Here is a 26457-nt window from a genome sequence, read left to right as displayed (position 1 = left end):
TCTTACTATAAAATTATACTAAATTATACTAAAAAGCATCTTATACGTACCTTGGAAAGAGTCGCTCCAACAACTCCCTGCCGGGTCGCATCAATGCTTACCCACGTGTACAGTGCAGTTTTGGCGGGCGTCTGTGTAGGATGTACTAGCAAGTCCAGCAGCCATTACCAGGCTGTGGCCGGAGCACGGGGAGAAGGTAAGGCATCAGTTCCGCTTAGTAGGGGAAACGCGAGACACAGCAGAACTGTTTCAGGATGGAGACTACCAGTCACTGACGCGGCTACCACCTTGGGGGCACCAGCGCTAGGCTTCAGGGATCATAGGCTACAGGGGTAGTGTGAGACCACAATCCCTAGGGTTGATGTCAGCAGTAGAGTGTAAGATGCTCCCTTGGTCGCCCCTCCCCCCGGGTTCATGATCAGTTTCCCGCCATGAACTGTGCTCCCGCTTCCGTCTGAGATGCTGTGTATCTAAAAGGATGCAGTCGCAGAATAGGCGGCTGTGTGGCTGGTGCATCAGTGTTCACTTGGGCGTCTGTGTTCACTGTAGGTTCATTGGGTGATTGTGTACACTAATAGCATCTGGATCCACTCAGCGTTCATATTAATCGATCCTGGAAGCACAGTGAAGTCTCCCTGTATCCCACTCTCCTGAGCCGGCTGATAGAGCACTAAGTCTCTATCTACCTTTGACTATGAATAGTTGGATAAGTGCTGATGCAAATGAGTCTGTAAACTATTACTGCTGTTTCTTTCGCTGTGCAACTAAATACATTTAAACTCCTATATAAAGTAATATGTTTATCCTACATACCTGAAATGTATCTGTATTTGATCATGTGCTCATATTGCTTCGTATACTAATGTATAACCTGTGACTGATTGCTGACTTTACTAATAATTCTGTCAGTCTTCTGTGTATTCCGATACTCAATGCTGGTGCAAAGTAGGGAGGGATCGGATTGTATGTCACTTTAACAAAATTGAAAGTGATTGCAATCACAAATTGTGTAGTAACACTGTACAGGTGTGTGATTTATTTATCATGTCTCAGAGAGGCAAGGGTGAGGAGGATATACTCTCCACAGCAGCACCAACATTCATTTCATGTTTGTCTTGTAAAGCTGGGTTAACCTCTTAGGATCTGGTTCAAAATGGATTATGTGCAAATTGTTTTAGCTTCACTAAAGCCTCTTAAATAATCCGAGGCAGACACAGGTTCAAGTTGAACCTCCATGGGCTACTTTTGCATAGACATTATCTAGTATAGCTGAGCGGATAATACCAGCTCCTTTACCAGGGATAGGTTACCCTATTAACCCTTATATGCAACATTCCACCTGGGGTTTATCACATCCAGCACAGGAATCCCAACTGAGGTACCTCCAGGATTGGATTCATAACCAGGAAATCTATGCTAACACATATTTAGAAAGGGAGTATTTGCAGGGTAGTGATCTGATTAGCTTTTTACATATGCATGACCAAGAGGTCCCTGTATATATTAAAAAAAAATACACTTTTATGGCACGTTAAAAAATTGTGGATGGGTATGAGACATAAATGTAATGTTAATGCTCAGAAATCCATATTTCTTCCCTTTATAAACAATCCTGAATTTCAAGACGGGCAGGCCAGCCACCCATTTAACATATGGAGAGCGGGTGGAATTGTTAATATAGGGAACTTGCTTGATTGTAGGCACCAGAGGCCGCTGATGTTCCGGGAGGCAGCTGACAAGTTCCCAGTGCTAGAACCATACCCAATCACTTTTTTGTTGGCTCAGCACTATATTAAATCTCTTACCAAAAAATGTTCTCCAAATGATTAGCATAACGTGGTAGAGGATATGCTACAGAGGGAACCGTTATACAAAAAAGCCATTTCCCTGGATTACAAACATTTTCAGATAATCTTGGACTACTCAACTAGAACTGACGGTATAGTGACCTGGCAAACACATATTCCTCACATACATCTAGAGGATTTATTAAAAGCACATTCCCATGCGTTTAAGACCCTTTCTTCCTCAAGATACAGGTAAATGTTTCCAAACATACTTCAAAAAACTTATCTATCTCCACATAGAAGATTTCTAATTGGTCTTTCATCTTCACATGCCTGCTGGAAATGTGGGTAATCTCTGGCTGATCTTTTCCACTGCCTTTGGCAATGCCCTCTCATCAGAGTTTCTGGGTTAAAGTACATAAATATGTCACTGACCACCTAGTGAACTACTTATCCTTGACGCCAGAATGGGCACTCTTTGGCATTTATCCTACAAATCAGAATAAGCAGTAAGTGCCGCTGCTCGTAAAGCCATACCGCAAGTATGGATCCACCCGGTAACCCCCTCACTCCTGTTATTCAAAGCAAAGTTGTTCTATTTATTCAGAATGGAATGGGTGGGAGTACTGCTAGAAAAAGATAAAAGAGTAGAACATTTTTTTTGAGGTGTGGGAGAGTTATGTGGCCACACTTTCCACCCCTATAAGATCGCAATTACATAATTCTCCGACTAATACTTTGCGGTAAATGACCAGGACACTGGGGGAGATCCACCAGTTACCTTGTAAAGGTTATATCAGTACAGTCTCAGGGGAAGTGGGGGACCGGGCGCAGATGACCCTTTTTCTTTCTTATTGAGTATGGTATTGTATGTCATTTTCATAATTTGGATGTGTTTTTGGAGAAGGAGAGCTCTTTGTATCAAGAAATACTATGTTAATTATGGAAACTGTTTCGTGGTGTTCCTATTCAGCAATTCTGGAACTACTTGTAATGACGAATGGGACCCATAGTTCCCTTTGACAACACAAGAACGGGACAACAATAGTGTGTGTATGAACAATTTTACTGTTTCGTGATAATTTTGTATGCACTTTTCCTTATATTTTGTACATTGTTGTATGTATAACATATTGCTTCAATAAAAATATGTTTAAAAGAAAAGAAAAAAAGGGAGGTGGCTCCCAAAGTAGATATGCAGGTAATTCGATTGGTGCGAAAATCTTTAAATGATGTCACGGATAGGAAAATAGATGGTTTTCTAAAAAACATTTTCTCTTTGTCTGGGGCAATCATAAGACCAGCCATGGCCTCAGCCTGGATGGCAAAAGCAGTGACAGCCTGGGCAAAAAATCCATATTGCACCTATCAAACAGGCGGCTATTTTTATGGAAGAAGCAGCTTTGGATATGGGTACAATTGCCTCTCAGACATCAGCCTCAGCAGTAGCAGCTCGCAGAGTGGTTTGGCTACGTACATGGACTCAGAACCCAAGAAGGTTCCGGAGTCTTTGCCTTTTACGGGAGATATTCTTTTTGATAAAGAATTAAACAGTATCTTGGAGTCAGAAGCAGATTCCAAGGAAGTAAAGTTTCCTTCCACACACAAATCCAAGCCTAGATTTCTAGCTTTTCGGCCTTTTGGACTCGAGGAAAAGCAAAAGGAAAGGGTTATGGCAAACAGTCTCATTCTGACAAGTCTGGTAAGACTTAAAAACATTGGGCTACCAGAGGACCGGCTTCCAAATCAGAAGATAGGCTATCAGTCTGATGGTGTGGGCCTCCACCTGGGGGACCCCAGGGTAGGAGGCTGACTTCTTCAGTTTGCACAGATCTGGCAGCAATCTACCACAGATGCCTGGGTGCAAGAAGTAGTATCTCACGGTTATGCGTTTGCTTTCAAGAACACCCTCCTGAAAGGTTTTTTTGTACCAGCCCATCTTCAGTGGAAACAAAGGCCAGAAGTTGCTTCAGTCAGCAGTGGTAAATTCCAGTTCCTCCTGTGCAATGAGGACAAGGTTTTTATTCCAACCTGTTTCTAGTCCAGAAGCCAAATTGGTCGTTCCGGCCCATACTCAATCTCAAAGTGTTGAACAAGTACATTTGTGTGCTTCAGTTTCATATGGAGACTTTACGTTCCATTAATTTGGCCATGGAGCCGGAGGATTTTATGGTATCCCTGGATATCCAGAATGCTTATCTACATGTTCCTATAGCACTGTCCCATCAGCGCAGTGGCGGAACTAGCGAGCGGTGAGCCCAGGTGCGACAAAATGCTTTGGCCCCCCCCCACATCCCATCCAAGTCCACCCCCTCACCCCTGGAGAGGATCTGGTGAGGGGGACCTGCTTAGGGCCAGAGAAATGGATACCTAGCAACAGTGCCGTAACTAGACATTTTAGCACTGTGTGCAAGAAACGGCATCGGAGCCCCACCCCTGCATGCAAAACAGGGGCAGTGCGTGCCGCAGGCGCGCACAAAAATACATAGTGGCGTGGCTACGTGGGGAAGGGGTGTGGCCACAAAATAATACCAATTCATAAAACGGTGCACAGTAGTCTCCATTATTCAAATTACGCCGCACAGTAGCACCACTACACCAGGTAGAGACCCTTTTACACCTTACAGCAGACAGCGTCTCCTTTTTACACATTACGGCAGACAGCGTCCCCCTTTTTACACATTACGGCAGACAGCGTGCACTTTTTACACATAACGGCAGACAGCATCCCCTTTTCACACATAACGGCAGACAGCGTGCCCTTGTTACACATAGCGGCAGACAGCGTCCCCCTTTTTACACATTACGGCAGACAGCGTCCCCTTTTTACACATTACGGCAGACAGCGTGCCCTTGTTACACATTACGGCAGGCAGATTCCCCCTTTTTACACATAGCGGCAGGCAGATTCCCCATTTTTACACATAGCGGCAGGCAGTCCCCCATTTTTACACATTGCGGCAGGCAGATTCCCCCTTTTTACACATTGCGGCAGGCAGTCCCCCATTTTTACACATTGCGGCAGAAGAAAGAAAGAAAGAAAGAAAGAAAGAAAGAAAGAAAGACAGACAGAGGGAAAAAAGAATTATACTTACCCTCTCCGCAGGCTCAGGCTCCTCGGTGCAGCTTGACGATTCCCAGGCAGGAGAGAAGGAGGAGGAGGGAGGTGGAGGAGGGAGCCACAGCAGCGCTGTGTTATTGGTGGAGGCGCTGCTGCTGCTGCCCCTCTGCTTCACTATAGGCTGTTCTCGGAAGACAGCCTATAGTGAAGCAGAGGAGCAGCAGCAGCGCCTCCACCAGTAACAAAGCGCTGCTGCGGCTCCCTCCTCCACCTCCCTCCTCCACCTCCCACCTCCTCCTTCCCCCGTACCGCTGCTCCTCTCCTCTCTCCGGGCGGCTGTGCGCTGCGGGCAGCGGATGCCCGCAGCGCATGGCGGCATGTAATGAGTCAGTTTGACTCATTACATGCTTTGGGCCCCTAGACAGAGGCGGGCCCCAGTGCAACGCACTGGTTGCACTGGCGGTAGTTCCGCCTCTGCATCAGCGCTATCTCAGGTTTGCTATCCTCCAGTATCATTTTCAGTTTCAGGCCCTACCATTTGGACTGTCCACAGTTCCCAGAGCAATCACTAAAATTATGGTGGTAATGGCATCTTATCTCCGTCAGCAGGGGATATGGATTTTTCCATAACTAGACGATTTATTAATCCTGGCACAGTCTCAGGAATTGCTTCAGTGTAATCTGCAACAGGCAATAGCTTTATTACAGAGACACAGTTGGCTCATAAATTGGGCAAAGTCGTTCCTGGTTCCGTCACAACGGATGACTCATTTGGGGGTTGTGCTGGATTCATGTCTTCAGGGAGTAATTCTACCTCTGGGCAAAATATCCAAAATTCAGTCAAGGATTCTGGAGCTGCTACACAGTCAAAGGGTATACGTTCACGCCGCAATGCCTGTGATGGGATTGATAGTGTCGATATTCGAAATGGTGAAGTATGCTCTGTTCCATTCGAGGCCTCTGCAACGTCTGATCCTTTCCAAATAGAATGGTTTTAATCAGACAATAAAAACGCAGACTGTGGTCCTTCCTCTGGAAGTAAGGAGGTCATTAGCCTGGTGGCTACAGACATTCAATCTGGACATGGAGAGACCTTTTTGGATATCAGATTGGGAAATTCTGACAACTGATGCCAGTCCTCAGGGCTGGGGAGCAGTGTCAGGAAGGAGTTGCTTTCAGGGAGAGTGGACCAAGGAAGAAAGTTGCCTGGCAATAAATATATTGTAACTTCGGGCCATATGTATGGCACTTATTCAGGCAAAGAACATCCTTCAGGGGAAACCAGTCCAAATCCGCTTGGATGTACATAAAATATATATCGCTATAAATGGTATAAGCAGACAGGTGTAAATGACAATAAAATTTATTGGACATAAACTATTCAATAAGTCAAAGATAAAACACAATGTTAAAAAATGGAGCTATTCATAAAAAGTTCATAGAAACCAGTCTCTGGTAAATTAGGACCTATGGGACTGTGTAGTATTATCCAGTGGTCAGTGGACCTGGAAGATGTTAAAGCCTTTTTACATGGGATAAGATGTTCCACAATAATTACCACTCTTTAAAGATGGATGGTTCCCTTAGCGGTGGTTCAGATGGCACAGACTCCAACGCCAAAAGGTGAAGGGAATTGAAGAAGTGGATGATCAACAGCAGGATAGCACACCATGAGTTGAATCCCAGGCTTAGAGTCCACTGTCCGATGTTCTGGGTGTCCCAGGTCAAGTCCTTTTAGAGGTTACCAGTGTGACACTGATGGATCGACATACTTGTTGGCTTTAATATCTGTTTCACAATTTTCTGGATTTCCAGAGCCTTTTCCACCGAAGAAGAACTCTCTGAATCTCTGTGTCCAGAATCATTACGAGGAAAGACAGTCTTGTCGTCGGTTCCAACTGTGACTTTGGAAAATTTATGATCCAACCGTGTTGTTGGAGTATAGACAGGGAGAGTGTGATGTTCTGTAGCAACTGCTCCCTGGATCTCGCCTTTATCAGGAGATTGTCCAGATAAGGAATTATACGGACTCCTTTTTGATGGAGGACCATCATCTCTGCCATCACATTGGTGAATACCCTCGGCACCATGGAGAGACCGAAAGGCAACGTATGGAATTGGTAATGGCAATCCTGAACCGCGAATCTCAGATAAGCCTGGTGGGGCAGATAAATGGGAACATGCAGGTAAGCATCCTTTATGTCTACCGACACCATGTAGTCCCCCTCCTCCAGACTGGAAATCACTGCCCTCAGTGATTCCATTTTGAACTTTAACCGTTTCAAGTAGAGATTCAGATTTTTTAGGTTTCGGATCGGTCTGACCGAGCTGTCCGGCTTCGGAACTACAAAGAGGCTTGAATAAAACCCCTCCCCTTGTTGTGAGAAAGGTACCAGGACTATGACATGATCCTGACATAATTTTTGAATTGCCGCTGTTACTGCTTCTCTTTCTGGAAGAGAAACTGGCAAGGTCGATTTGAAAAATTGGCATGGGGGAACGTCTTGAAACTCCAGCTTGTACCCCTGGGACATTATTTGTAAAACCCAGGCATCCAGGCCAGATTGAATCCAACCTTGACTGAACAGTTTTAGACGTGCCCCCACCCGAGCGGCCTCCCGCAAGAGAGCCCCAGCGTCATGTTGTAGATTTGGCAGAAGTAGGGGTTGACTTCTGCTCCTGGGATCCTGAAGCCACTGTGGACTTCTTTCCCTTTCCCCTTCCCTTACCTGCAAAGAAGGGGGAACCTTTGGCCTTTTTGTATTTTATTGGGCCGAAAGGACTGCATGTGATAGTGATATGTCTTTTTTGCCGGAGCCGGAGCAGAAGGCAAAAAGGTCAACTTACCTGCGGTAGCCGCCGAGACTAACGCATCCAGTCCATCACCAAATAAGGCCTCACCTTTATACGGGAGAGCCTCCATATTCTTTTTGGAATCTACATCCGCGTTCCACTGGTGAATCCACAGCGCCCTACTAGCCGATACTGCCATGGTAGCGGCTGTTGAACCGAAGAGTCCAATATCTTTCATGGCTTCTAGCGTGTATGCGGCAGCGTCTTTGATATTCCCTAACTTAAGGAGTATCTCATCTTTATCAATCGTGTCACTCTCTGATGACAAGCTTTCTGACCATTTTTCAATAGCGCGACTCACCCACGCGCAAGCAATTGTGGGCCTGAGCAGCGTAACATTGGCAACATAAATGGATTTTAATTTAGTCTCCATTTTGCAGTCTGCTGGCTCCTTTAGTGAAGCCGTCCCAGGTCCTGGGAGAATCACTTTCTTTGTCAACCTGGACAGTGCACTGTCTAACACCGGGGGGTGACTCCCACTTTTTCCTGTCCTCTGCAGGGAAAGGATAAGCCATCTGAATCCTCTTGGGAATACGAAATTTATTTTCGGGATTCACCCACATCCCTTCAAAGAGAGTATTTAGCTCGTGGGAAGGAGGGAAAGTAACCTTCGATTTCTTTTCTTTATAGAAACAGGCCTTCTCCTGAGGTACAGTAGTGGTTTCTGTAACCTCCAGAACTTCTCTTATAGCCACAATCATATATTGTATATTTTACGTCAATTTATGATCTATTTCCCTGGAGTCACTATCGTCGACACAGGAATCAGTGTCTGTGTCGGTATCAGTATTTACAATATTTGCAAACGGTCTCTTATGTGACCCAGAGAGTTCGCCTGCGGTTGGAAGAACAGAACCCTGAAAAATCACATCATCCACAGACTTTCTCCAGCATTCTGCATGAGATTCAGACTTATCTAACCTCCTATTGATATGATGCATACAATCACGTATTTCTTTCACCCATGCAGGCTCTTGGCTTCCTCCGGGTAAGAACTCCCTGCACTATCAATGGGAGAAAGAGAAGGCTCTTGTGTGGGCGCACTCTTATGCAATAGAGGAAATTCCTCTGATATGTGAAAGGAAATGTTTAAAACATAATTTTTAATGTTAAAGTTTAAAACGTAATTACCCATCTAAATGATCCATATGAATAAAGAAATTATGAATGAAAAATTAAAATGTTCTGGTCTATTTAATTGTCTTACCCCCATTTCCCCTGACCAGTACAGAATATCTGTATTAATGGGACCGAGGAGTGGTCATGAAAATAATAATAAGTACGTCCCAATAGGGCTACTTAGAATTAGGAATTAATGGTCACCAACATTAGAAACTTGAATTGATGACAGATGTCACAAATATTAGTAGAAACTGGGCGTAAAACTACAGTAGAAAGCAACTGTAAGAACGAGATTTAGTGGTGATACTGCTGTTGGCGTCACATCTCGCATAGAAAGGAAAAGAATTCCTGCTCTACAACACCAAGTATTCACAGGAAGTCTCCTCTCCAGGTACTAACCCGGCCCAACGCTGTTTGGCTTCCAAGATCGGACGAGATCGGGCATTGGCAGTGTGGTATGATAGTACAGAATTGATATGATCTGTACACCAATGAGAGTGCACCTATATAAGAAATTAGTGAAGGAGTGGAAGTATTTCTGAAAGAGAGAGAAGATGGTGAATAAGTAAAGTAAAAAGGAATATGTTGATCTGCTTTCTACGTTAGGCACGGCCCAACAAATCCCACATTTGTGGTATTGTGCTCCGTGGATCGTAGATGAGAGTCCACGGAAAAAATAATAGAGCAGGAACAAGAAGCAAAGAATTGCTAATTTTTGCTCAATTGTGTATTGAGACAATAGAAAAATAGGATATTGCGTTAAACGTCAAGTCAATTATAAAATATATGTATCTGTGGCACCATTAATGATATTATGCTCCTGACAATAAGTGCTATTTTTAGCACAAGAATAGAACATAAAAATCTGTTCTCAAAAAAAATATATATTGTATATTATCCAGGCTAAGACAGAAATACAATCATGGTATTTTAGCATCAGTTTCTGGAATCCCATTAAAGATTACAGTATAAGGAGCGGTGTACAGGTTATGAGAAATATATATATATATATATATATATATATATATACATACACACATACATATATATATATATATATATATATATATATATATATATATATATATAGCTCCATATAAGAAATGGCACTCAGAGTCGACGTTGTAAGCAAAGAACAAAACTGTTTTGAAGTTGAGTACTTTCGGGGACAGAACCCCATCCTCAGAACCTTACAGCAGATGAGACAGATCAATGGTGCATATGATTGGTTGACGGAGATCTACACAATATAATGTAATGGGCATAATACTTTATTTTTACCAAACGTTATAGAACTCCTTAGCTCCAGTCACAACTATTATAGTGTACATAATAACAGGAGTGCAGAACGAGCAATCTTCAATTTTCAATACCAACAATCATTATGCACTTATGATTGCACTGTAACAATTATAGATTATAGCATCCCGTGTGCCAGAAAGAAAAGGGCCATTAATGAGCCATATTTGTCAAATTACATGTGGCAATGAATGTTCATTGATCCTGGGTGCAGGATAGATGCAGTTTGGTCCCATGATATGTGCAAAACCAAATAAAGATTTAACCACGGTATGATTACTGGTTATAAAACCACACTTGCTCATGATTCGAATTGATAAAAGTATTCTAATAAATTAAGAATTGTTTTGAGCAACTAACAATTTGTGGTTTATCTTAAACTGCAGTGAGATATATTCAAGTAATTATTAAAGGTATAAACATAATATGGACACATAGGCAAGATGATAATATTCTTATCTTTTATTACATTTTGTTTCAATTTATGTATTGTTGTGATTGTTGTCTTATAATTTTTCACGTTCTCAGGCACTTTTAACAAATCGTAACTAAAAGTTATATTTTAAGTATACATACCTTTCTCTCATAAAGTGCGCCAACAAAGAGACAATCCTTTTCCTTTCAGGTGAAGAGACCACGCTGCAAAGAAAAGCGTGAAGACCCAGTGACGGAGACGTCCGGAATCTCCCCGCGATGGAACCGTCCACGACCAGGACGTGCGGAACAGGTGTGTCCTGGGTACCTAGAGATGCCAGCAGAAGAGGAGTACGCTGAGGAAGTAGAGGGGACAGCGGAAGAGACTAAGTACGCTGAGGAGGAAAATAATACCCCAGTCCAGATATCGGAGGAGGACTCGGACTATGGTGAGCTGTCCGCCGACGAATCCCTCCAAGAACAGATGGAGGACGACTCTGGCATCGGAAGCGCCGACAAGAGTGACTGGCAGGATCGGGTGGAGTCGTGCTCCCAGTTTAATGCCCTCCGTGAAGAGGAGGAGGCAGTCCTGGAGCAAGAAGACCTGCCGGGAGTGCCGAACTGGACGGACGTACGGGGAGAGAATAGTGATGCCGTGGGAGGACCCGTTCCAGGGAAAGACATGGGACCTTTGGAGATGCCCCACAAGGGGATGCGACAGATGGTGGTTGTTGCCCGGGAGGAAACGGATGCCCCGGAGGATTCCACTGTTGGGTGGTGGTCGGTACCACACCCTGAAGACAGGGACGAAGCTACAGACGATATCGGAGGTTAAGAGTGGGTGACTGTTGTCCCCGTGGAGGGAGATTCCCCTTGGTGGCCAACGTCGAGCGACCGTGAGGAGATGCCACTTCCCCAGAGGATCCGCCGATGGAGGTCAGGAGGTAAGAAGAGGAACCCGGAGCTGGAGGTGGAAGGATGTGGGGTCACGGTCTGTCCGGGCTGGACCCTCGAACACAACCTCGCCGGAGGGAACTACAAAGTTCGGACTACAAAGGAAAAAGGGGGGGGGGGAAATGTAGAGATGTGCCCGGTGGGCACATCAGAGGTGCTGTCCCTGGCTGTGGACAGCGCTGGGGCAGCTTGTCTGTCCCCAGCGCTGGGTGTGCGGCGGCGGGTGTCTGGTGCAGGGATCGGATGTTTCCCTGCACCAGGCTGTCGGCGGGTAGCGGCGCGGCGCTTTAAACTTGGCGCCGTTCTGGCCGCCAATCAGAAGCGCTGCCAGCGGCATTTCGAATCCGGCGCCGTCCGCGAGCCAATCGCGGCTCGCGGGGCGCCGACCAATCAGAAGCGGGCGCGGCAAGCCAATCGGCGCTCGCCGCGTCACACCCCCGGCGTCTGACGCCGGGCGGGAGCCGAAGGAGAAGACCGCGCGCGGAGCGAGCAGAGGACGCCGGGCGGGAGCAGAGGACGGAGGGCGCGTGGAAGAGCGCTGAAGAGCTCCGGTGGCCGCGGAAGAGGCCAGAAGACTCCAGGCTCTGGGAAGATGTCCAGCGGCGGCTGGACGCGGCGAGGCAACGGCAGCGCCGCTGGCCAGGACGGGCCAGCGGCCGAAGAGTGAAGGGGAGCGCCGGAGAGGCCACCAGGGGTGGGAAGGAAGAGAGCTGACAAAGCTCCCCCCTGGTGCCTCTCCCACCGGGTCAGGTAGGCCCTTATCAGGTGCCCCTGTACCCTCTCTCTCCTCCCTAGACCACTGGGTGTTCGGGCATTAGGCCCGTGGGCAGAGTCAGGCCCTTCCGGCCTGTGGGCATTCAGTCGGGCCCTCCCGGCCCGTGGGTACATTTAATCGGGTCCTCTGGGTCCGAGGCCGTGCGTAGTCGGGGTTCCCCCCGGCCCGTGGCCCGGCACGGAGGAAAGGGGGCAACATACCCAATAGGGGGTTTGAGCGTTAGGCCCAAGCCACCTCCGCACCACGATAGGCGGGCACTAGGCCCGGGGGCATATCAGGCAATAGGCCTGTGGGAATTAGAGGGCATTAGGCCCTAGTCCAGTTGGCGGCCACTAGGAACATAAGGTAACCCTGGGCACTAGGCCCAGGTCACCCAATGGGCAACAAGTTAGGCGGGCGCTAGGCCCGTGGGTGAAGTCAGGCCTCCGGCCTGTGCGCAGTCAGGGGGCGCTAGGCCCAGTGAGTAAGTGCCCCCCCCTAGCTGAATAAAGGTGGCACTGGGCACTAGGCCAGGGCCACCCTGAGGTGTTTAGGTGGGCAGGCTGTGTGGCGCCCACCCCCTTCCAGTGGTAGGTAGGGATTTAAAGGGACAGCACCGTGGGATCTTGTAATCCGATATTGTGATGTATGTTGTTACCGTGCAGGGCAAAGTGTCTGTTTGTTTTAAGTTTGTGCATAGTTGTGTTGCACCACCCACACGAGCTAGTTTGAGGGCTCTGTTTATGTAGCTAGTGTAGCGGACGCACACTAGGGTAGTTCTTGGCCCTGCACGGCTGTTTTCTCTTTACCTCCTTACAGGGACCTGTAAGTGGAGAAGATCGGAGTGCAAGACTTGTAACAGTGAGTAGCATCTGTGTACATTTGTCCCTTGTCGGTCCCCGAGCGCCGGAATAGGGATTGCTCACGGACGTGAGAATCCCCTTCATCACACTACGCGCGAGAGTGCGAGTGTGTGAAACCTGGGTGGCTGAGGCTTTGTGCCAGTGATGACCTTTCACCCAACCGGTGAAGGTCGCCGTCACCCCTGGGGTATCCCCTTTTCCGGTGGAAGAAGGGTTGATACCCCCCTTAAGGTAAACTATTTTCTCCTCAGCTCGGTCGTCGGTCAGCTCCGAGAGGGAATCGCCGAGTGTCCGGATCCGACTGAAGATTGCCAGGTCCGTTGAAGGTTCCGGTACCTGAAGGTGAGAGAGAGCGGCGCCTGGTGAGTACCGAAACTACACCTGCACGGCAGCAGGCACCACCACACGCACCGCCGCACCTCTTACAAAGGAATAGGACATTAGAAGTATAAGTGAAGGGGTAGTAACGCCATGATAAGTGTGTGTGGGGGTAGGGACACTGTGCAGGACAATTAGTGGTGGGATAGAACCTGCCTGTCAGCCAGAAGCAGAGCCATGAAACCTCTTTAGGAAGTTGGTTACTACTTCTGCCCCCTCAGTCCCACGAAGCAGGGAGACTGTTGCCAGCAGTTCTCCCTGAAAATAAAAAAACCTAACATAAGTCTTTTCAGAGAAACTCAGTAGAGCTCCCCTGGAGTGCAGAGCCTTGAAAATTCTTATGGAAGGTCAAATAGGGGCTCTTGTGAGACAAGGCCGCCAATTCGGACAACCGCCTTGCAGATGCAAAGGCCAACAACATGACCACCTTCCAAGTGAGAAATTTCAATTCAACCATTTGAAGAGGTTCAAAACAATGAGACTTCACGAACCGTAACACCACGTTAAAGGTCCCAAGGTGCCACTGGGGGCACAAAAGGAGGCTGGATGTGCAGCAATCCCTTTACAAAAGTCTGGACTTCTGGGAGAGAAGCCAATTCCTTCTGAAAGAAAATAGACAGGGCTGAAATCTGTACCTTAATGGAGCCTAATTTTAGGCCCATATCCACTCCTGTCTGTAGAAAGTGGAGAAAACGGCCCAGATGGAAATCTTCCGTAAGAGCATTCTTGGCTTCACACCAAGAAACGTATTTCCTTCAGATACGGTGATAATGTTTTGCCGTCACCTCCTTCCTAGCCTTTATCAGAGTAGGGATGACTTCCTCCGGAATACCTTTCCCAGGTAGGATTCGGTGTTCAACCGCCATGCCGTCAAACGTAACCACGGTAAGTCTTGGAACATGCAGGGCCCCTGTTGCAACAGGTCCTCCCTGAGAGGAAGAGGCCATGGATCTTCTGTGAGCATCTCCTGAAGATCTGAATACCAGGCCCTTCGAGGCCAATCTGGAACAATGAGGATTGTTTTCACTCTTTTTTGTCTTATGATTCTCAATATTTTTGAGATGAGCGGAAGAGGGGGAAACACATAGACCGACTGAAACACCCAAGGTGCTTGACCTGGCACAATACCTCCGAAGCTTCTTGTTGAGGCGTGACGCCATCATGTCTATGTGAGGAATCTCTGTGAAAACGTCCTGATGAAGTCCCCACTCTCCTGGATGGAGATCGTTTCTGCTGAGGAAGTCTGCTTCCCAGTTGTCCACTCCTGGAATGAAGACCGCTGACAGAGCGCTTACGTGATTTTCCGCCCAGCGAAGAATCCTGGTGGCTTCCGCCATCGCCACTCTGCTCCTTGTCCCGCCTTGGCGGTTTACATGAGCCACGGCTGTGACGTTGTCTGATTGAATCAGAACCGGTAGGTCGCGAAGAAGATTCTCCGCTTGTCGTAGGCCATTGTATATGGCCCTCAATTCCAGTACGTTGATGTGTAGACAAGCCGCCTGGCTTGACCATAGCCCCTGAAAATTTCTTCCTTGTGTGACTGCTCCCCATCCTCGGAAGCTCGCGTCCGTGGTCACCAGAATCCAGTTTTGAATGCCAAACCTGCAACCCTCTTGAAGGTGAGCACTTTGCAGCCACCACAGGAGAGACACCCTGCCCGGGGGGACAGGCTTATCTTCTGATGTATTAGTAGATGGGACCCGGACCACTTGTCCAGGAGGTCCCACTGAAACGTCCTTGCATGAAACCTACCGAAGGGGATGGCCTCGTAGGCTGCCACCATTTTTCCCAGAACTCGAGTGCATTGATGAACAGACACTCTTTTTGGTTTTAGCAAGTCTCTGACCATGTTCTGGAGGTCCTGGGCTTTTTCCATCGGGAGAAAGACCCTCTTCTGTTCCGTGTCCAGAATCATTCCGTGTCCAGAATGATAGTCGAGTCGTTGGAATCAATTGTGACTTTGGCAGATTGAGAATCCAACCGTGTTGTTGTAGCACTCTCAGGGAGAGCGACACGCTCTTCTGCAATTGATCTCTCGATCTTACTTTTATCAGGAGATCGTCCAAGTATGAGATAATTGTGACTCCCTGCCTGTGCAGGAACACCATCAGCTCCGCCATCACCTTGGTGAAAATCCTCGGGCCGTGGAAAGCCCAAACGGCAACGTCTGAAACTGGTAATGACAGTCCCGTACAGCGAATCTCAGGTACGCCTGATGAGGAGGATATATGGGGACATGAAGGTATGCATCCTTTATGTCAAGTGACACCATAAAATCCCCTCCCCTTCTAGACTGGAGATCACCGCCCAGAGCGATTCCATCTTGAATTTGAACTTTTTCAAGTACAGCTTTAGGGATTTTAGATTTAAAATGGGTCTGACCGAACCATCCGGCTTCGGGACCACAAACAGGGTCGAATAGTACCCTTTCCCCTGGTGGACTAGGGGAACCTTGACAATCACCTGCTGTTGACACAGCTTTTGAATTGCCGCTAACACTACTTCCCTCTCTGGGGAAGAAGTTGGCAAGGCCGACATGAAAAATCGGCGAGGGGGGACCTCTTCGAATTCCAGTTTGTAGCCTTGGTATACGATATCCATCGCCCAAGGATCCACGTCTGACAGAACCCAGACCTGGCTGAAGAGTCGAAGACGTGCCCCCACCGGTGCGGACTTCCTCAGTGGAGCCCCAGCATCATGCGGTGGATTTAGTAGAAGCCGGGGAGGACTTCTGCTCCTGGGAACTAGCCGGGGCAGGTGCTCTCTTCTCTCTACCCTTACCTCTGGTGAGGAAAGATGAGCCCCGACCCCTTCTGGACTTACGCGACCGAAAGGACTGCATCTGATATTGTGGAGTTTTCTTTTGCTGTGGGGGAACAAAAGGCAAAAAGGTAGATTTACCCGTGGTAGCTGTGGCAACCAGGTCCACGAGACCTTCCGCAAATAAAACTTCACCTTTGTATGGCAAAACCTCCATATGCTTCTTTGAGTCGGCATCACCCGTCCATTGGCGGGTCCACAGGGCTTGCCTAGCAGAAATCGCCATGGCGTTGGCTCTTGAACTTAGCAGCCCAACGTCTCTTTGAGCGTCCCTCATATGTAAGACTGCATCTTTAATGTGACCTAGGGTCAATAAAATGGTATCCCTGTCTAGGGTATCAAGGTCAGCTGAAAAGGTATCTGTCCAAGCGGCAACTGCGCTATACACCCATGCCGATGCAATTGCCAGTCTGAGTAAAGCACCCGTATGCGCATAAATAGATTTTAAAGTAGTTTCCTGTCTGCAATCAGCAGGATCCTTGAGGGCTGCCGTGTCTGGAGACGGTTGCGCCACCTTCTTGGACAGTCGCGTTAAAGCCTTGTCCACCCTGGGAGAGGATTCCCAACGGATATGCAATAAGAATCCTCTTGGGAATGTGCAGTTTTTGTCTGGAGTTTCCCAAGCTTTTTCAAATAACTCGTTCAGCTCATGAGATGGGGGAAAGGTTACCTCAGGTTTCTTTTCCTTAAACATGCGCACCCTCGTGTCAGGGACAGAGGGGTCATCTGTGATATGCAAACATCTTTTATTGCACTAATCATATAATGAATACTTTTTGCCACCCTTGGGTGTAACCTCGCTTCATCGCAGTCGACAATGGAGTCAGAGTCCGTGTCGGTATCAGTGTCTGCTATTTGGGATAGGGGACGTTTTAGAGACCCAGAAGGGCCCGGTGACCCAGCCGAAGCCGTGGATTGACTCCCTGCTTTTTCCCTAGACTCTGCTTTGTCCAATCTCTTATGTAATAAGGTCACATTTGCATTTAAAACATTCCACATGTCCATCCAATCATGAGTCGGCGTTGCCGACAGCGACACCACAATCATCTGCTCCACCTCCTCCTTAGCTGAGCCTTCCGCATCAGACATGCTGACACACTCGTACCGACACCCCCACACACACAGGGATATAGTTATAAGGAGACAGTTCCCCAATAATGCCCTTTGGAGAGACAGAGAGAGAGTATGCCAGCACACACCCAGCGCCAACTGACACTGGAAAATAATGTCCCAGATAATAGCGCTTTTATATTAGATTACTGTGTAATACACTCACTGCGCCTTACAAGTGCCCCCCCTCCTCTTTTCAGCCCTGTGTCACCGTGTTCAGCAGGAGAGAGACTGGGGAGCCAGCTTCTCAGCATATCTCTGTGGAGAAAATGGCGCTGGTTAGTGCTGAGGGACCAAGCTCCGCCCCCTCCGGCGGCGGGCTTCAGTCCCGCTCAAAATATCTCAAACTGGCGGGGGATTTAAAGAATTACTGCCTCCACAGTGTCTATGCCAGATACAGAGGTTTTATTGCTGCCCAGGGCGCCCCCCCTGCGCCCTGCACCCATCAGTGCCCGCTAGTGTGTGTAGTGTGTGTGGGAGCAGTGAAGATCCGAAGTCTTCTGCCGCCTTGAAGTCTTCTTTTCTTCTTATACTCACCTGGCTTCTATCTTCCGGCTCTGCGAGGAGGACGGCGGCGCGGCTCTGGGACAAACGGCGGGGGAGACCCGCGTTCCGACTCCCTCTGGAGCTAATGGTGTCCAGTAGCCTAAGAAGCAGAGCCTATCACTTAAGTAGGTCTGCTTCTCTCTCCAGCAGTGCTCCCTGAAAATAAAAAACCTAACAAAATTCTTTTTCAGAGAAACTCAGGAGAGCTCCCCTGTAGTGCACCCTATCTCCTTTGGGCACAGGATCTAACTGAGGTCTGGAGGAGGGGCATAGAGGGAGGAGCCAGTGCACACCCATTCTAAAGTTCTTTATAGTGCCCATGTCTCCTGCGGAGCCCGTCTATACCCCATGGTCCTTACGGAGTCCCCAGCATCCTCTAGGACGTAAGAGAAATATTCTTAGTTTGCAGAAAGGCTATCAGCCTCCCGTCCACCGCCCACGGATGGGGGGGGGGCAGCCTCGGGCTTCAACCCTGGTCCTTGGGTGCCTGGAGGGGGGGGGACGACCCCTTGATTTAAGGGTGTAAAGGTACCCATCTGCCCCAGAAGCTGGCACCCCTACCTTGATCTCATTATAATATATCATGCTTTGACAGGGAGCTTCTCCTTATGTGGTAGTGCTCTATAGGCCTGCTCAAATGCATCTATAGCCCCACTTCATTGTTCCCTGCCCCCAGATATGAAGTAACAAGAACTGTTTTCAACTATGCTTACAGCCTTGGTCACACCCCATAATTACACTATTTTTGCCACAATTATTGTATATGCATGTTATGTAGGTGGCGGAAGTTTTGCCTGCCAACCACTTTCTTGCTCTGGAAGTACTCCTGGTGGCCATATTTGTTTGTGCATGCTCTCATTAAAGACACATTTTTTCATAGCAATTGTTTCCTGTTGTGCCTTGCTACAACAAACAATATAAAAATGAAACATTTTACAAACATTGATACCTATAATTATATTAACATAATAGTCATGCTAGGCATCTAACAGTTTACTTTTACTGATACTCTGCGAAAAGAGAACATAAAAAACTAGGCTTCACTTGAAACACTGCTTTTATTTTTTCTGAGCATCATAAAATTACACATATTTCTTCAGGTACAGCATGCTTTCAATGTTCAATGAAAGAAATGAAAGATTCTACACGTACATACTTTTTTTTTTCTTTAAAACCTATACAAAAACATGAAAAAGTGCAATGTAGAGAATGACAAAAAAGAAGAAAAAACAATCTTATCCACAGGACAAGATGCTATTTAAGGTCAAATTCAGACATAAAGCCCAAACAAGCAATTTTATATACAAATCTTGACCAATGGTTCTATACAGCATAGTGCAGGCAGTAGATTTATGTTAGCGACCAACCATTCCAAATCAATAATCTGTCTTTTTAAGAACGCTAAATTAGTCCACAAAGTTTAATAGTGAAAACCTTACAAATATATTACAAGCGTGGAGTCTTTGAAATTCTGTATTTTACTATTCATAATGGTTAATACATTCTAAAAAGCAATTTACCTGTAAAAAGAATATTTTATTGTACTTACTATTTTGTTTTTTATCCAAAACTGTTTTTACTTGGATTTATTGGCAGACATTTTTTGTTAACACGAGGTTAATTTGTCAAATTCTAATTATGTTTGATTTATTTAGGACTTCTATATTTTATTTAATCTTATTTGTCAATGACTGGGATAGTTTGTTGAGCTATATTATCACTTACATTTCACATTTTGAAAGAGGAGACAATTAGCTTGGAGTTTAAATGCTAAAAGAAATATCTTAGGAACTGTAGGGCAGAGTAATTAGGGCAGAGTAAACACTTAAAAACGGTGGAGTATATGCTTAAGACTCATGCAATGTTAAACAGGAACAATAACGTTTTCTTTTCCCCCACATATATTTCCTTTTTAAATGTTTTATCAAGTTTTTATTCCATGAGCTGGTGTAAGGATGCTAAATCTATTGTCACAGCACAAAAATACAACACACCACACAATAACTTAAGGCTTAATAACTAATATACATATATAAATCACAACAACTTCTTCAACTCCTGCTATACAGGATGAAAAAAAACATTAGAAATATCACAATTATCATTGTTCTCTCCTCATCAAAAAGTAGAGAATAGTGAACTCAAAATGGACATTTTATTACAATATGTTAATTACAGTACATATTACGAGCCAGTGTTCAAATATTTACAATCCATGTTGATATTGTTTAAAAAAATGACAATAAACTAACAGTACTAACCTTTGTAATCCACCATTGTTTTGGGAAAAATGTATGGAATGTTTGTCTCATACGGTGTCATACCACAGTGCACAAACATGCAGAACATGATAAGTGTCTGCACTATCCAGAAGTCTATGAAATATTATGGTGAGAAAGTAATATATTGCTACCATGCAACCCTATTGCCCATACTTGTTGCTGTATCCCAGCACATTCTACACAGCTGTATTGCTAAATGGTTTAGAAGATTCAGAACAGACATTTGAAGTAGGACTATAGTAAAAAGTAAGACTTTATAGCACAATGTACATGGTGCAGAATAGAGATCTATATTAGGATGAACTACGTAACATCTTAACTATGGTATACGTTTTGATTAGGTCTTTAGATATGAGATGTGCCTGGATTTTAGACAGGTTTTGTAAGTCCATTACATAATGTGTTTCTATTATTCCTTAGTTATAAAGAAAAACATTCCCATACTAACCATATAAGGATATTAGAAGTCACCTCAGAATCCTACACTTTGTATACCACCACCTGCCCTTACACCATAATATGGGCAGAGGATTCTGTTAGTAACTATAATGCTACAAGAGTGGAACTAACCTATTTACAATATGATGGGAATTACATGAATACAAACTTTTTAGTGTAAGCAAACTGAATCCTAATTATCCTACTTATCCTACTAACTTATTTAAAGCGTTTTGTAAAATCAGTTGTATTGTTATTCAAAGTGAATGGCAATGTGCTATTGTTAGGGGCCACAAATGTGGCCCTTGGCTCTTCAAGAAGCTTATATATTTAATTGTCAGAAGGAAGATCGGTGAAGTTTCTGTTACATCATGTCCATGGTGGCCACTCATTATCACAGTACTATATGGATGAATCTGTTGTGGGAATGCTGGATAAAAGAGGAGACATTACTACAGGCTGGTCTCCTCCTGAACAACACTGCTCTAGTTCTTCAAAATACACACACATATATTTGCAGATTTGCAGTTCCATTATGAATACATTATTTATCCTGGAGTTGACCCATGATAAAAATACAGTAGACTATCGAACTTAATTTTTTATGGGGTCTATTCATGAACCAAAGAGTAGTGTTGAGTAGTGAGCCAGTGGAGAAGTTGCCCATGGCTACGTATAATTTTTTAAGGGGTCTATTCATGAACTAGTGAAAAGTGTGGGGAAGTGAGCCAGTGTAGAAGTTGCCCATCACTACGTATAATTTTCTAGAATGCATTTTATAAATGTTACAACTGATTGGTTGCCATGGGCAACTTCTCCACTGGCTCACTTCTCCACAATTTTTACTGCTTCATGAATAGACACCTAAATCTGTTCCTCCTACTAAATTTGGCCATATCACAAAGGGTTTCCTGGTAAAAAAAAACAAACAAACACATATACAGTATAGTCTTGTTTTAGAAAAGTGGATGGCACTCAAAACCAGTACTAACCATGTCCAGCTTACTTCTTATTTGGCAAAGTATTTGTTCCATCTGGAATTCCATAAGAATTTATTTAATCTTAAAATTCAATGAGATCTATGCCAATGTATGACTAAACTGTTCGCTGGTCTCATTGGATTGCAATTATCCAGTCATTGTTTTGCAATGATCCACTACAATTAACTGGTAATGTGTGGCATGTGTTTATTTGCTAATAGGATATTTGACACCATCTTATACTTTTTATTCTATGTTTATCAAGACACAGTTATCTATTGCAATGCATCTGGTATAAATCTGAAAGGCCATAACCAATTTTAGTTTAAATTGTGCTTCAAAAGGTATCATCAATTTGGGACACTTGCATATGAATGCAAATTGCAGACACCTCATTCCTTATTTTTGACGAAGTTATATTATTTCTTTCAGATTGAACATGTCAAATTTACCGTCATACTATATGTAAACTATGCAAAGCAATAAACACAGATTTACCAGTGCTGCAGTAATACAGTGCATAAGGATATTAAGCTACAGTATAATACACAATTAATGGCAATAGATGTATAATCTCCTGCAAATAATATCTGTATTAACATTAAGTTAATCTCTTATAATCAGTGAATTCTGATGTATCTGTTCATGGAAAAATTACAATAATGCACTACTTGTTCTAAATTATATGGATATCAGATGTCACTTATGTGACCTGTATAATAGCAAGTCATCCTGCAATCTTGTGCTTTTATATGTTCACACAAGTCTTCTGTGACTTCTCATATCCGTATCATTTGCAGTAGGGAGCATATCATCCCATATATAGGAATACCTACAGTACATTTAACGATTTGTAAGAAATATGTTCAAGCAAAACTACTTGAGCTAAGACATTGAAATTTTTCTCTAAGAGACTGAACAATATTCTGCTGGTTGGAAGGTGGTGCCCTCCAGAGATAGTCCTTTAGTTTATCCACATCTCCATAACCTATGTGGGCATCAGGGGTTTCTTTGTCATTTAAAGACTTTATTGGGGTAGTTGGCATGCTAATGGAATACGGGGTGCTGGTGCTACAGGGAGTCTGAGCAAGTTCAGAATGATCACGTGCATTTAATCTCAGTGGCTGGCTGGCTGCTGCCTCCAGCCCATCCTCCTCATCATCTGACTTGATCTCCACATAGTCATCATCATCCTCATCATCACCTTCAGTGTCTTTAAAGTTTGCAAAATAGTTCAGAGTAGCAATTTGAGCATTTAAGGAAGATAGATTGTTCAGAACCAAAATCTTCTGGGAGTCTTGTAAAGTTATATCAGCAGTCTCCTCTGATGCTTGGGATCCTTTTTCATCAGTAAAGCTTCCACCAAAGTCATAAATATTAGAAAATCTCTCTGGTTTAGTGTTTTGGGGTGGCTGTGGAGCAGTAGAGATCTTTGTGTGTTTAATAGGCTCATGTTTTCTGTCCATGATCATAGAAGAAGAGGAGGACTGTGAACGAATATATGGCTGGGTTTTCTCACAGACTACTCTTCTACCCAGTGAATTATAGGCATGGGCAAGACTTGTATTTTCATCATGCTGTTGGCTAATTGTACTCCATCTCTGGGTATGTAAGGTTGATGGATTTGACTTGACCAAGGATGGAACAGAGCATGCAGCCATAATGTTTCTTTGGTGGCCTTTTGTCCCAAGTGCGGAGATATCAGATTTTGTCTTTAAGTCTTTAAAGTCAGGCCAGGTGAAGAAATCACCAGCTTCCCCATTGATGTGTGCAGAATGCATGCTGGTGCTATTTTGCTGCAATGATTTTCTGTGCTGCTGATGAACATGGGGAGCTGGTTGTCGAGGAGATATTGACTTTATTGCAGGTGATTCTTTTGGAGTGTTTTTAGCTTCTTTTTGTGTTCTTGCAGGAGACTCACGGAAAATAACTGGGTCGTACACCTGAGAATATTCTGCAATTCTTGCACCTGTTTACAGGACAAATGAACGATTTAGAATGCATGGATATAAAAAATAAATTGTGTCAAATAGTCAATTTCAGTATACTATCTTTATCTTCTCTGTATATAAAATGAGTTATAGATCTTACTATATCAAAGCACAGTTGAATAGTGGTGGCTAAAGATATCCATGGTAAGCTAATAAAAACACAGTAACTCTCTCTAAACACTGATCCAACAGACACAATAATTGTCACTTGTCGATACATCGTAGCAATAATGCGATCACTTTACTTCTTGGTTCTAGGGGTGTTAGCTACATTAGCTTTGTAATGTTACATTTAGCAATCCCCCATAGAAAACTATGAGGGCTGCTCTTTCAGCTGAAAATAAAGGACTGCAAATATCTGCAGATAAAATTGGTGTTTTTGGGTATATACTACCAGGGCAGGATTTACCAATTGGTAACCTAGGCACCGTGATTACAGTGTGTGGCATAATCAGCAAGGGGCATTGCGGTGTGTGGCATATTGTGTATGGAGCTAATGTCGCATAATGTGTAAGGGGCATTATGGTGTGTGACACATTGTGTAAGGGGTACTACGATGTGTGGCATAATGTGTAAGGGACATTACTATAAGGAGAAAAACAGTGCTATATTTTGTTTGAGGGAGGGGGTCCCAAACCAGTATCTTGCCTAAGGCCCTATGAGGTCTAAATCCAGCTCTATAGCTTACAAATATTTTTTTTATAAATATGACCCAAATTGTCTTAGTTATCTTTTCAATTGGTAAACTCCTAATTGATATTGATAAGCTATAACATTTAACCAATGCATCTATCTGACATTGTAGGTGACATTCCGAACCCAAAGTCAGTCCAAGCACACTGATAGACACTTCTAGAAACTTGGATTCATAAATAAAAATTAGTTTTGAGAAGGAGCAACAAAAAATCTTAAACTATAATTTGCATTCATATTCACTAGCGACAGTCTTACTATATGTCCATATAAATGTTCCTTGTATTAGTTGTAGAATATAATCCATCACTCCATCAAATAAATATATATATATATATATATATATATATATATATATATATATATATATATATTTTTTTTTTTTTATCTATATGATGCCTTTTTAAAATTATCTTACCTATCGCTGAGCCTCCTTGTTTCTTCTCTTCCATTATAGCTGCAAGGTCTTTTGATTTTAGTTTGTGTGATTTGCAAGATGGTTGCTCCTGTTCTGGGCTCTTCATTTTTATAGATGGTTGGCTTTTCTTATTTTTTGACTGTACTGTCGCGCCATCATGACAACCTTATTTGTGGATTTTTCAATGCTGTCCAATCCCTGAGCAACACTCAGTGTGTCTGTGTAGGACAGAGTACTGTGAGATGAATAGTAAGGGGATTCCAGAATGGTCACCTCACTAGTGATTGAAGTCCTTTTCAAGCTTAGCATAGAGCTATTAAGAGAGGTTGGAGGACTCTGCTCACCTTTATGGCTATGTGGACTGTTAAAGCTCACTTTTGTCATAGGTAAAGGTGAATTATCTGGTAAGCACAGTGAAGACAGTGAATACTGCACATCTTTGTTAAAACGAGACTTACTTGCCTTATGTCTCTTCTCATGGACATCATCTTTACTCACAGGAAAAGAGGCCAATGAATGCTCATTTTTCTTTTCTTCGTTCTTTTTTATATAGTTTTCCAAATCATTCCAGATCTCATCTACTTCTTCTGACAACTTGTCAGCCGCAGACTTGTGGGAAACAGAATCTGAATTGGAGGATATTTCGAGCAAGTTAATATAATCGTCTCCTGAGGGCACACAGTGGTCCGAGGACTCATCCTCACTGTACTGTAGACTTTCGTCAGAAACAAAACGCTGCAAGGGGTCATAACACTGAAAATCTCCATCCATGCCCACAAAGTTGTCCCGCTTAGAACATGAATTGCTCCTTACATGCTCCAGTGATTGTTCTGGAAGGCGTATGGAATCATATATGTTTTCCTCTATTATTCTGAGCTCCTGCGAGCTTGAATTAGATGTCCCTTTCTTAAAAACATCTTTTTCTCGCTTTGGTATGGAAATGTTCTTCACATTATCATATCCTTTTACTGTATGACCATCAAGACTATCACTGCTTAGATGCAAAGCATTAATCCGAAGATAATCTGTATTTTCCCTTCTGGTGAGCCCCATCTGTTTAAGATCATCATAACTGATATTATCATAAACATGTTCAATATCATCTATAGTCAATTCCTCAGAGGAACCAAGAGTTGAAAACTTTGGACTTTGATCTATAACTTCACGATGAGAAAACGGATGGTTGCTGTTATTTTGCCTGAACCTCGAATTACAGTTGTGGGATTTACTTTCTCCGACACTACTTGCCCTCCTGACCACTCTGCAGTATGAATTATTGACACCATCATCTTGCATAAGGCCTAGGTGCCAACTACATGGTCGACTGGATGCCCCTCTTTGTTCTTGTGACTTGGGCGACTCCAATTTAGAGCATTCAGTCATCATAAACATCTGATAATCATCATCATCATCATCTTCCTCCTCATTGTTTTGGGGTGATCTTCTAGAAGGAAAGAGGGCTTGTCTAATCTGGTGATCTGTCCAGATGTTTCGCAAAGCAGCTGTTCCTCCAAGGATGTTCATTATTAATGAATTTGTCTGAGCTGTACCTTGTTGTCTGTTTGAGGGAAGTGCAGCAGAATGGGGGAACAGTTGATCTGTACTCAGTTGTGACAACTCTTCATCTGATTGGTCTTTGGAATTCTAAGAACAACAACAACAACAACAAAAAAGCCTGTTGAAAAACTTCTCAA

The 26457-nt window shown here is 44.4% G+C and overlaps 1 protein-coding gene and 1 pseudogene across 1 annotated transcript in view; both read right to left on the bottom strand.

Moving 5' to 3' along the window:
- Window positions 1-9173: 9173 nt before the first annotated feature.
- Window positions 9174-9292, bottom strand: LOC134912229 (5S ribosomal RNA; annotated as a pseudogene).
- Window positions 9293-19000: 9708 nt separating this feature from the next.
- The window catches only part of PLEKHG1 (pleckstrin homology and RhoGEF domain containing G1), a 473068-nt gene continuing 465611 nt past the window's right edge, over window positions 19001-26457 (bottom strand). Inside the window, 3 exon segments of the mRNA XM_063917905.1 lie at window positions 19001-23630; window positions 24764-24874; window positions 24877-26407. Coding sequence (XP_063773975.1) covers window positions 22528-23630; window positions 24764-24874; window positions 24877-26407 — 2745 coding nt within the window. The 3' untranslated portion in view covers window positions 19001-22527.

The sequence above is a fragment of the Pseudophryne corroboree genome, chromosome 4 (genome assembly GCF_028390025.1).
Source record: "Pseudophryne corroboree isolate aPseCor3 chromosome 4, aPseCor3.hap2, whole genome shotgun sequence".
NCBI lineage: Eukaryota > Metazoa > Chordata > Amphibia > Anura > Myobatrachidae > Pseudophryne > Pseudophryne corroboree.
The sequence above is the reverse complement of the archived record's forward strand: the minus strand, read 5'-3'. Positions and strand labels throughout refer to the sequence as shown.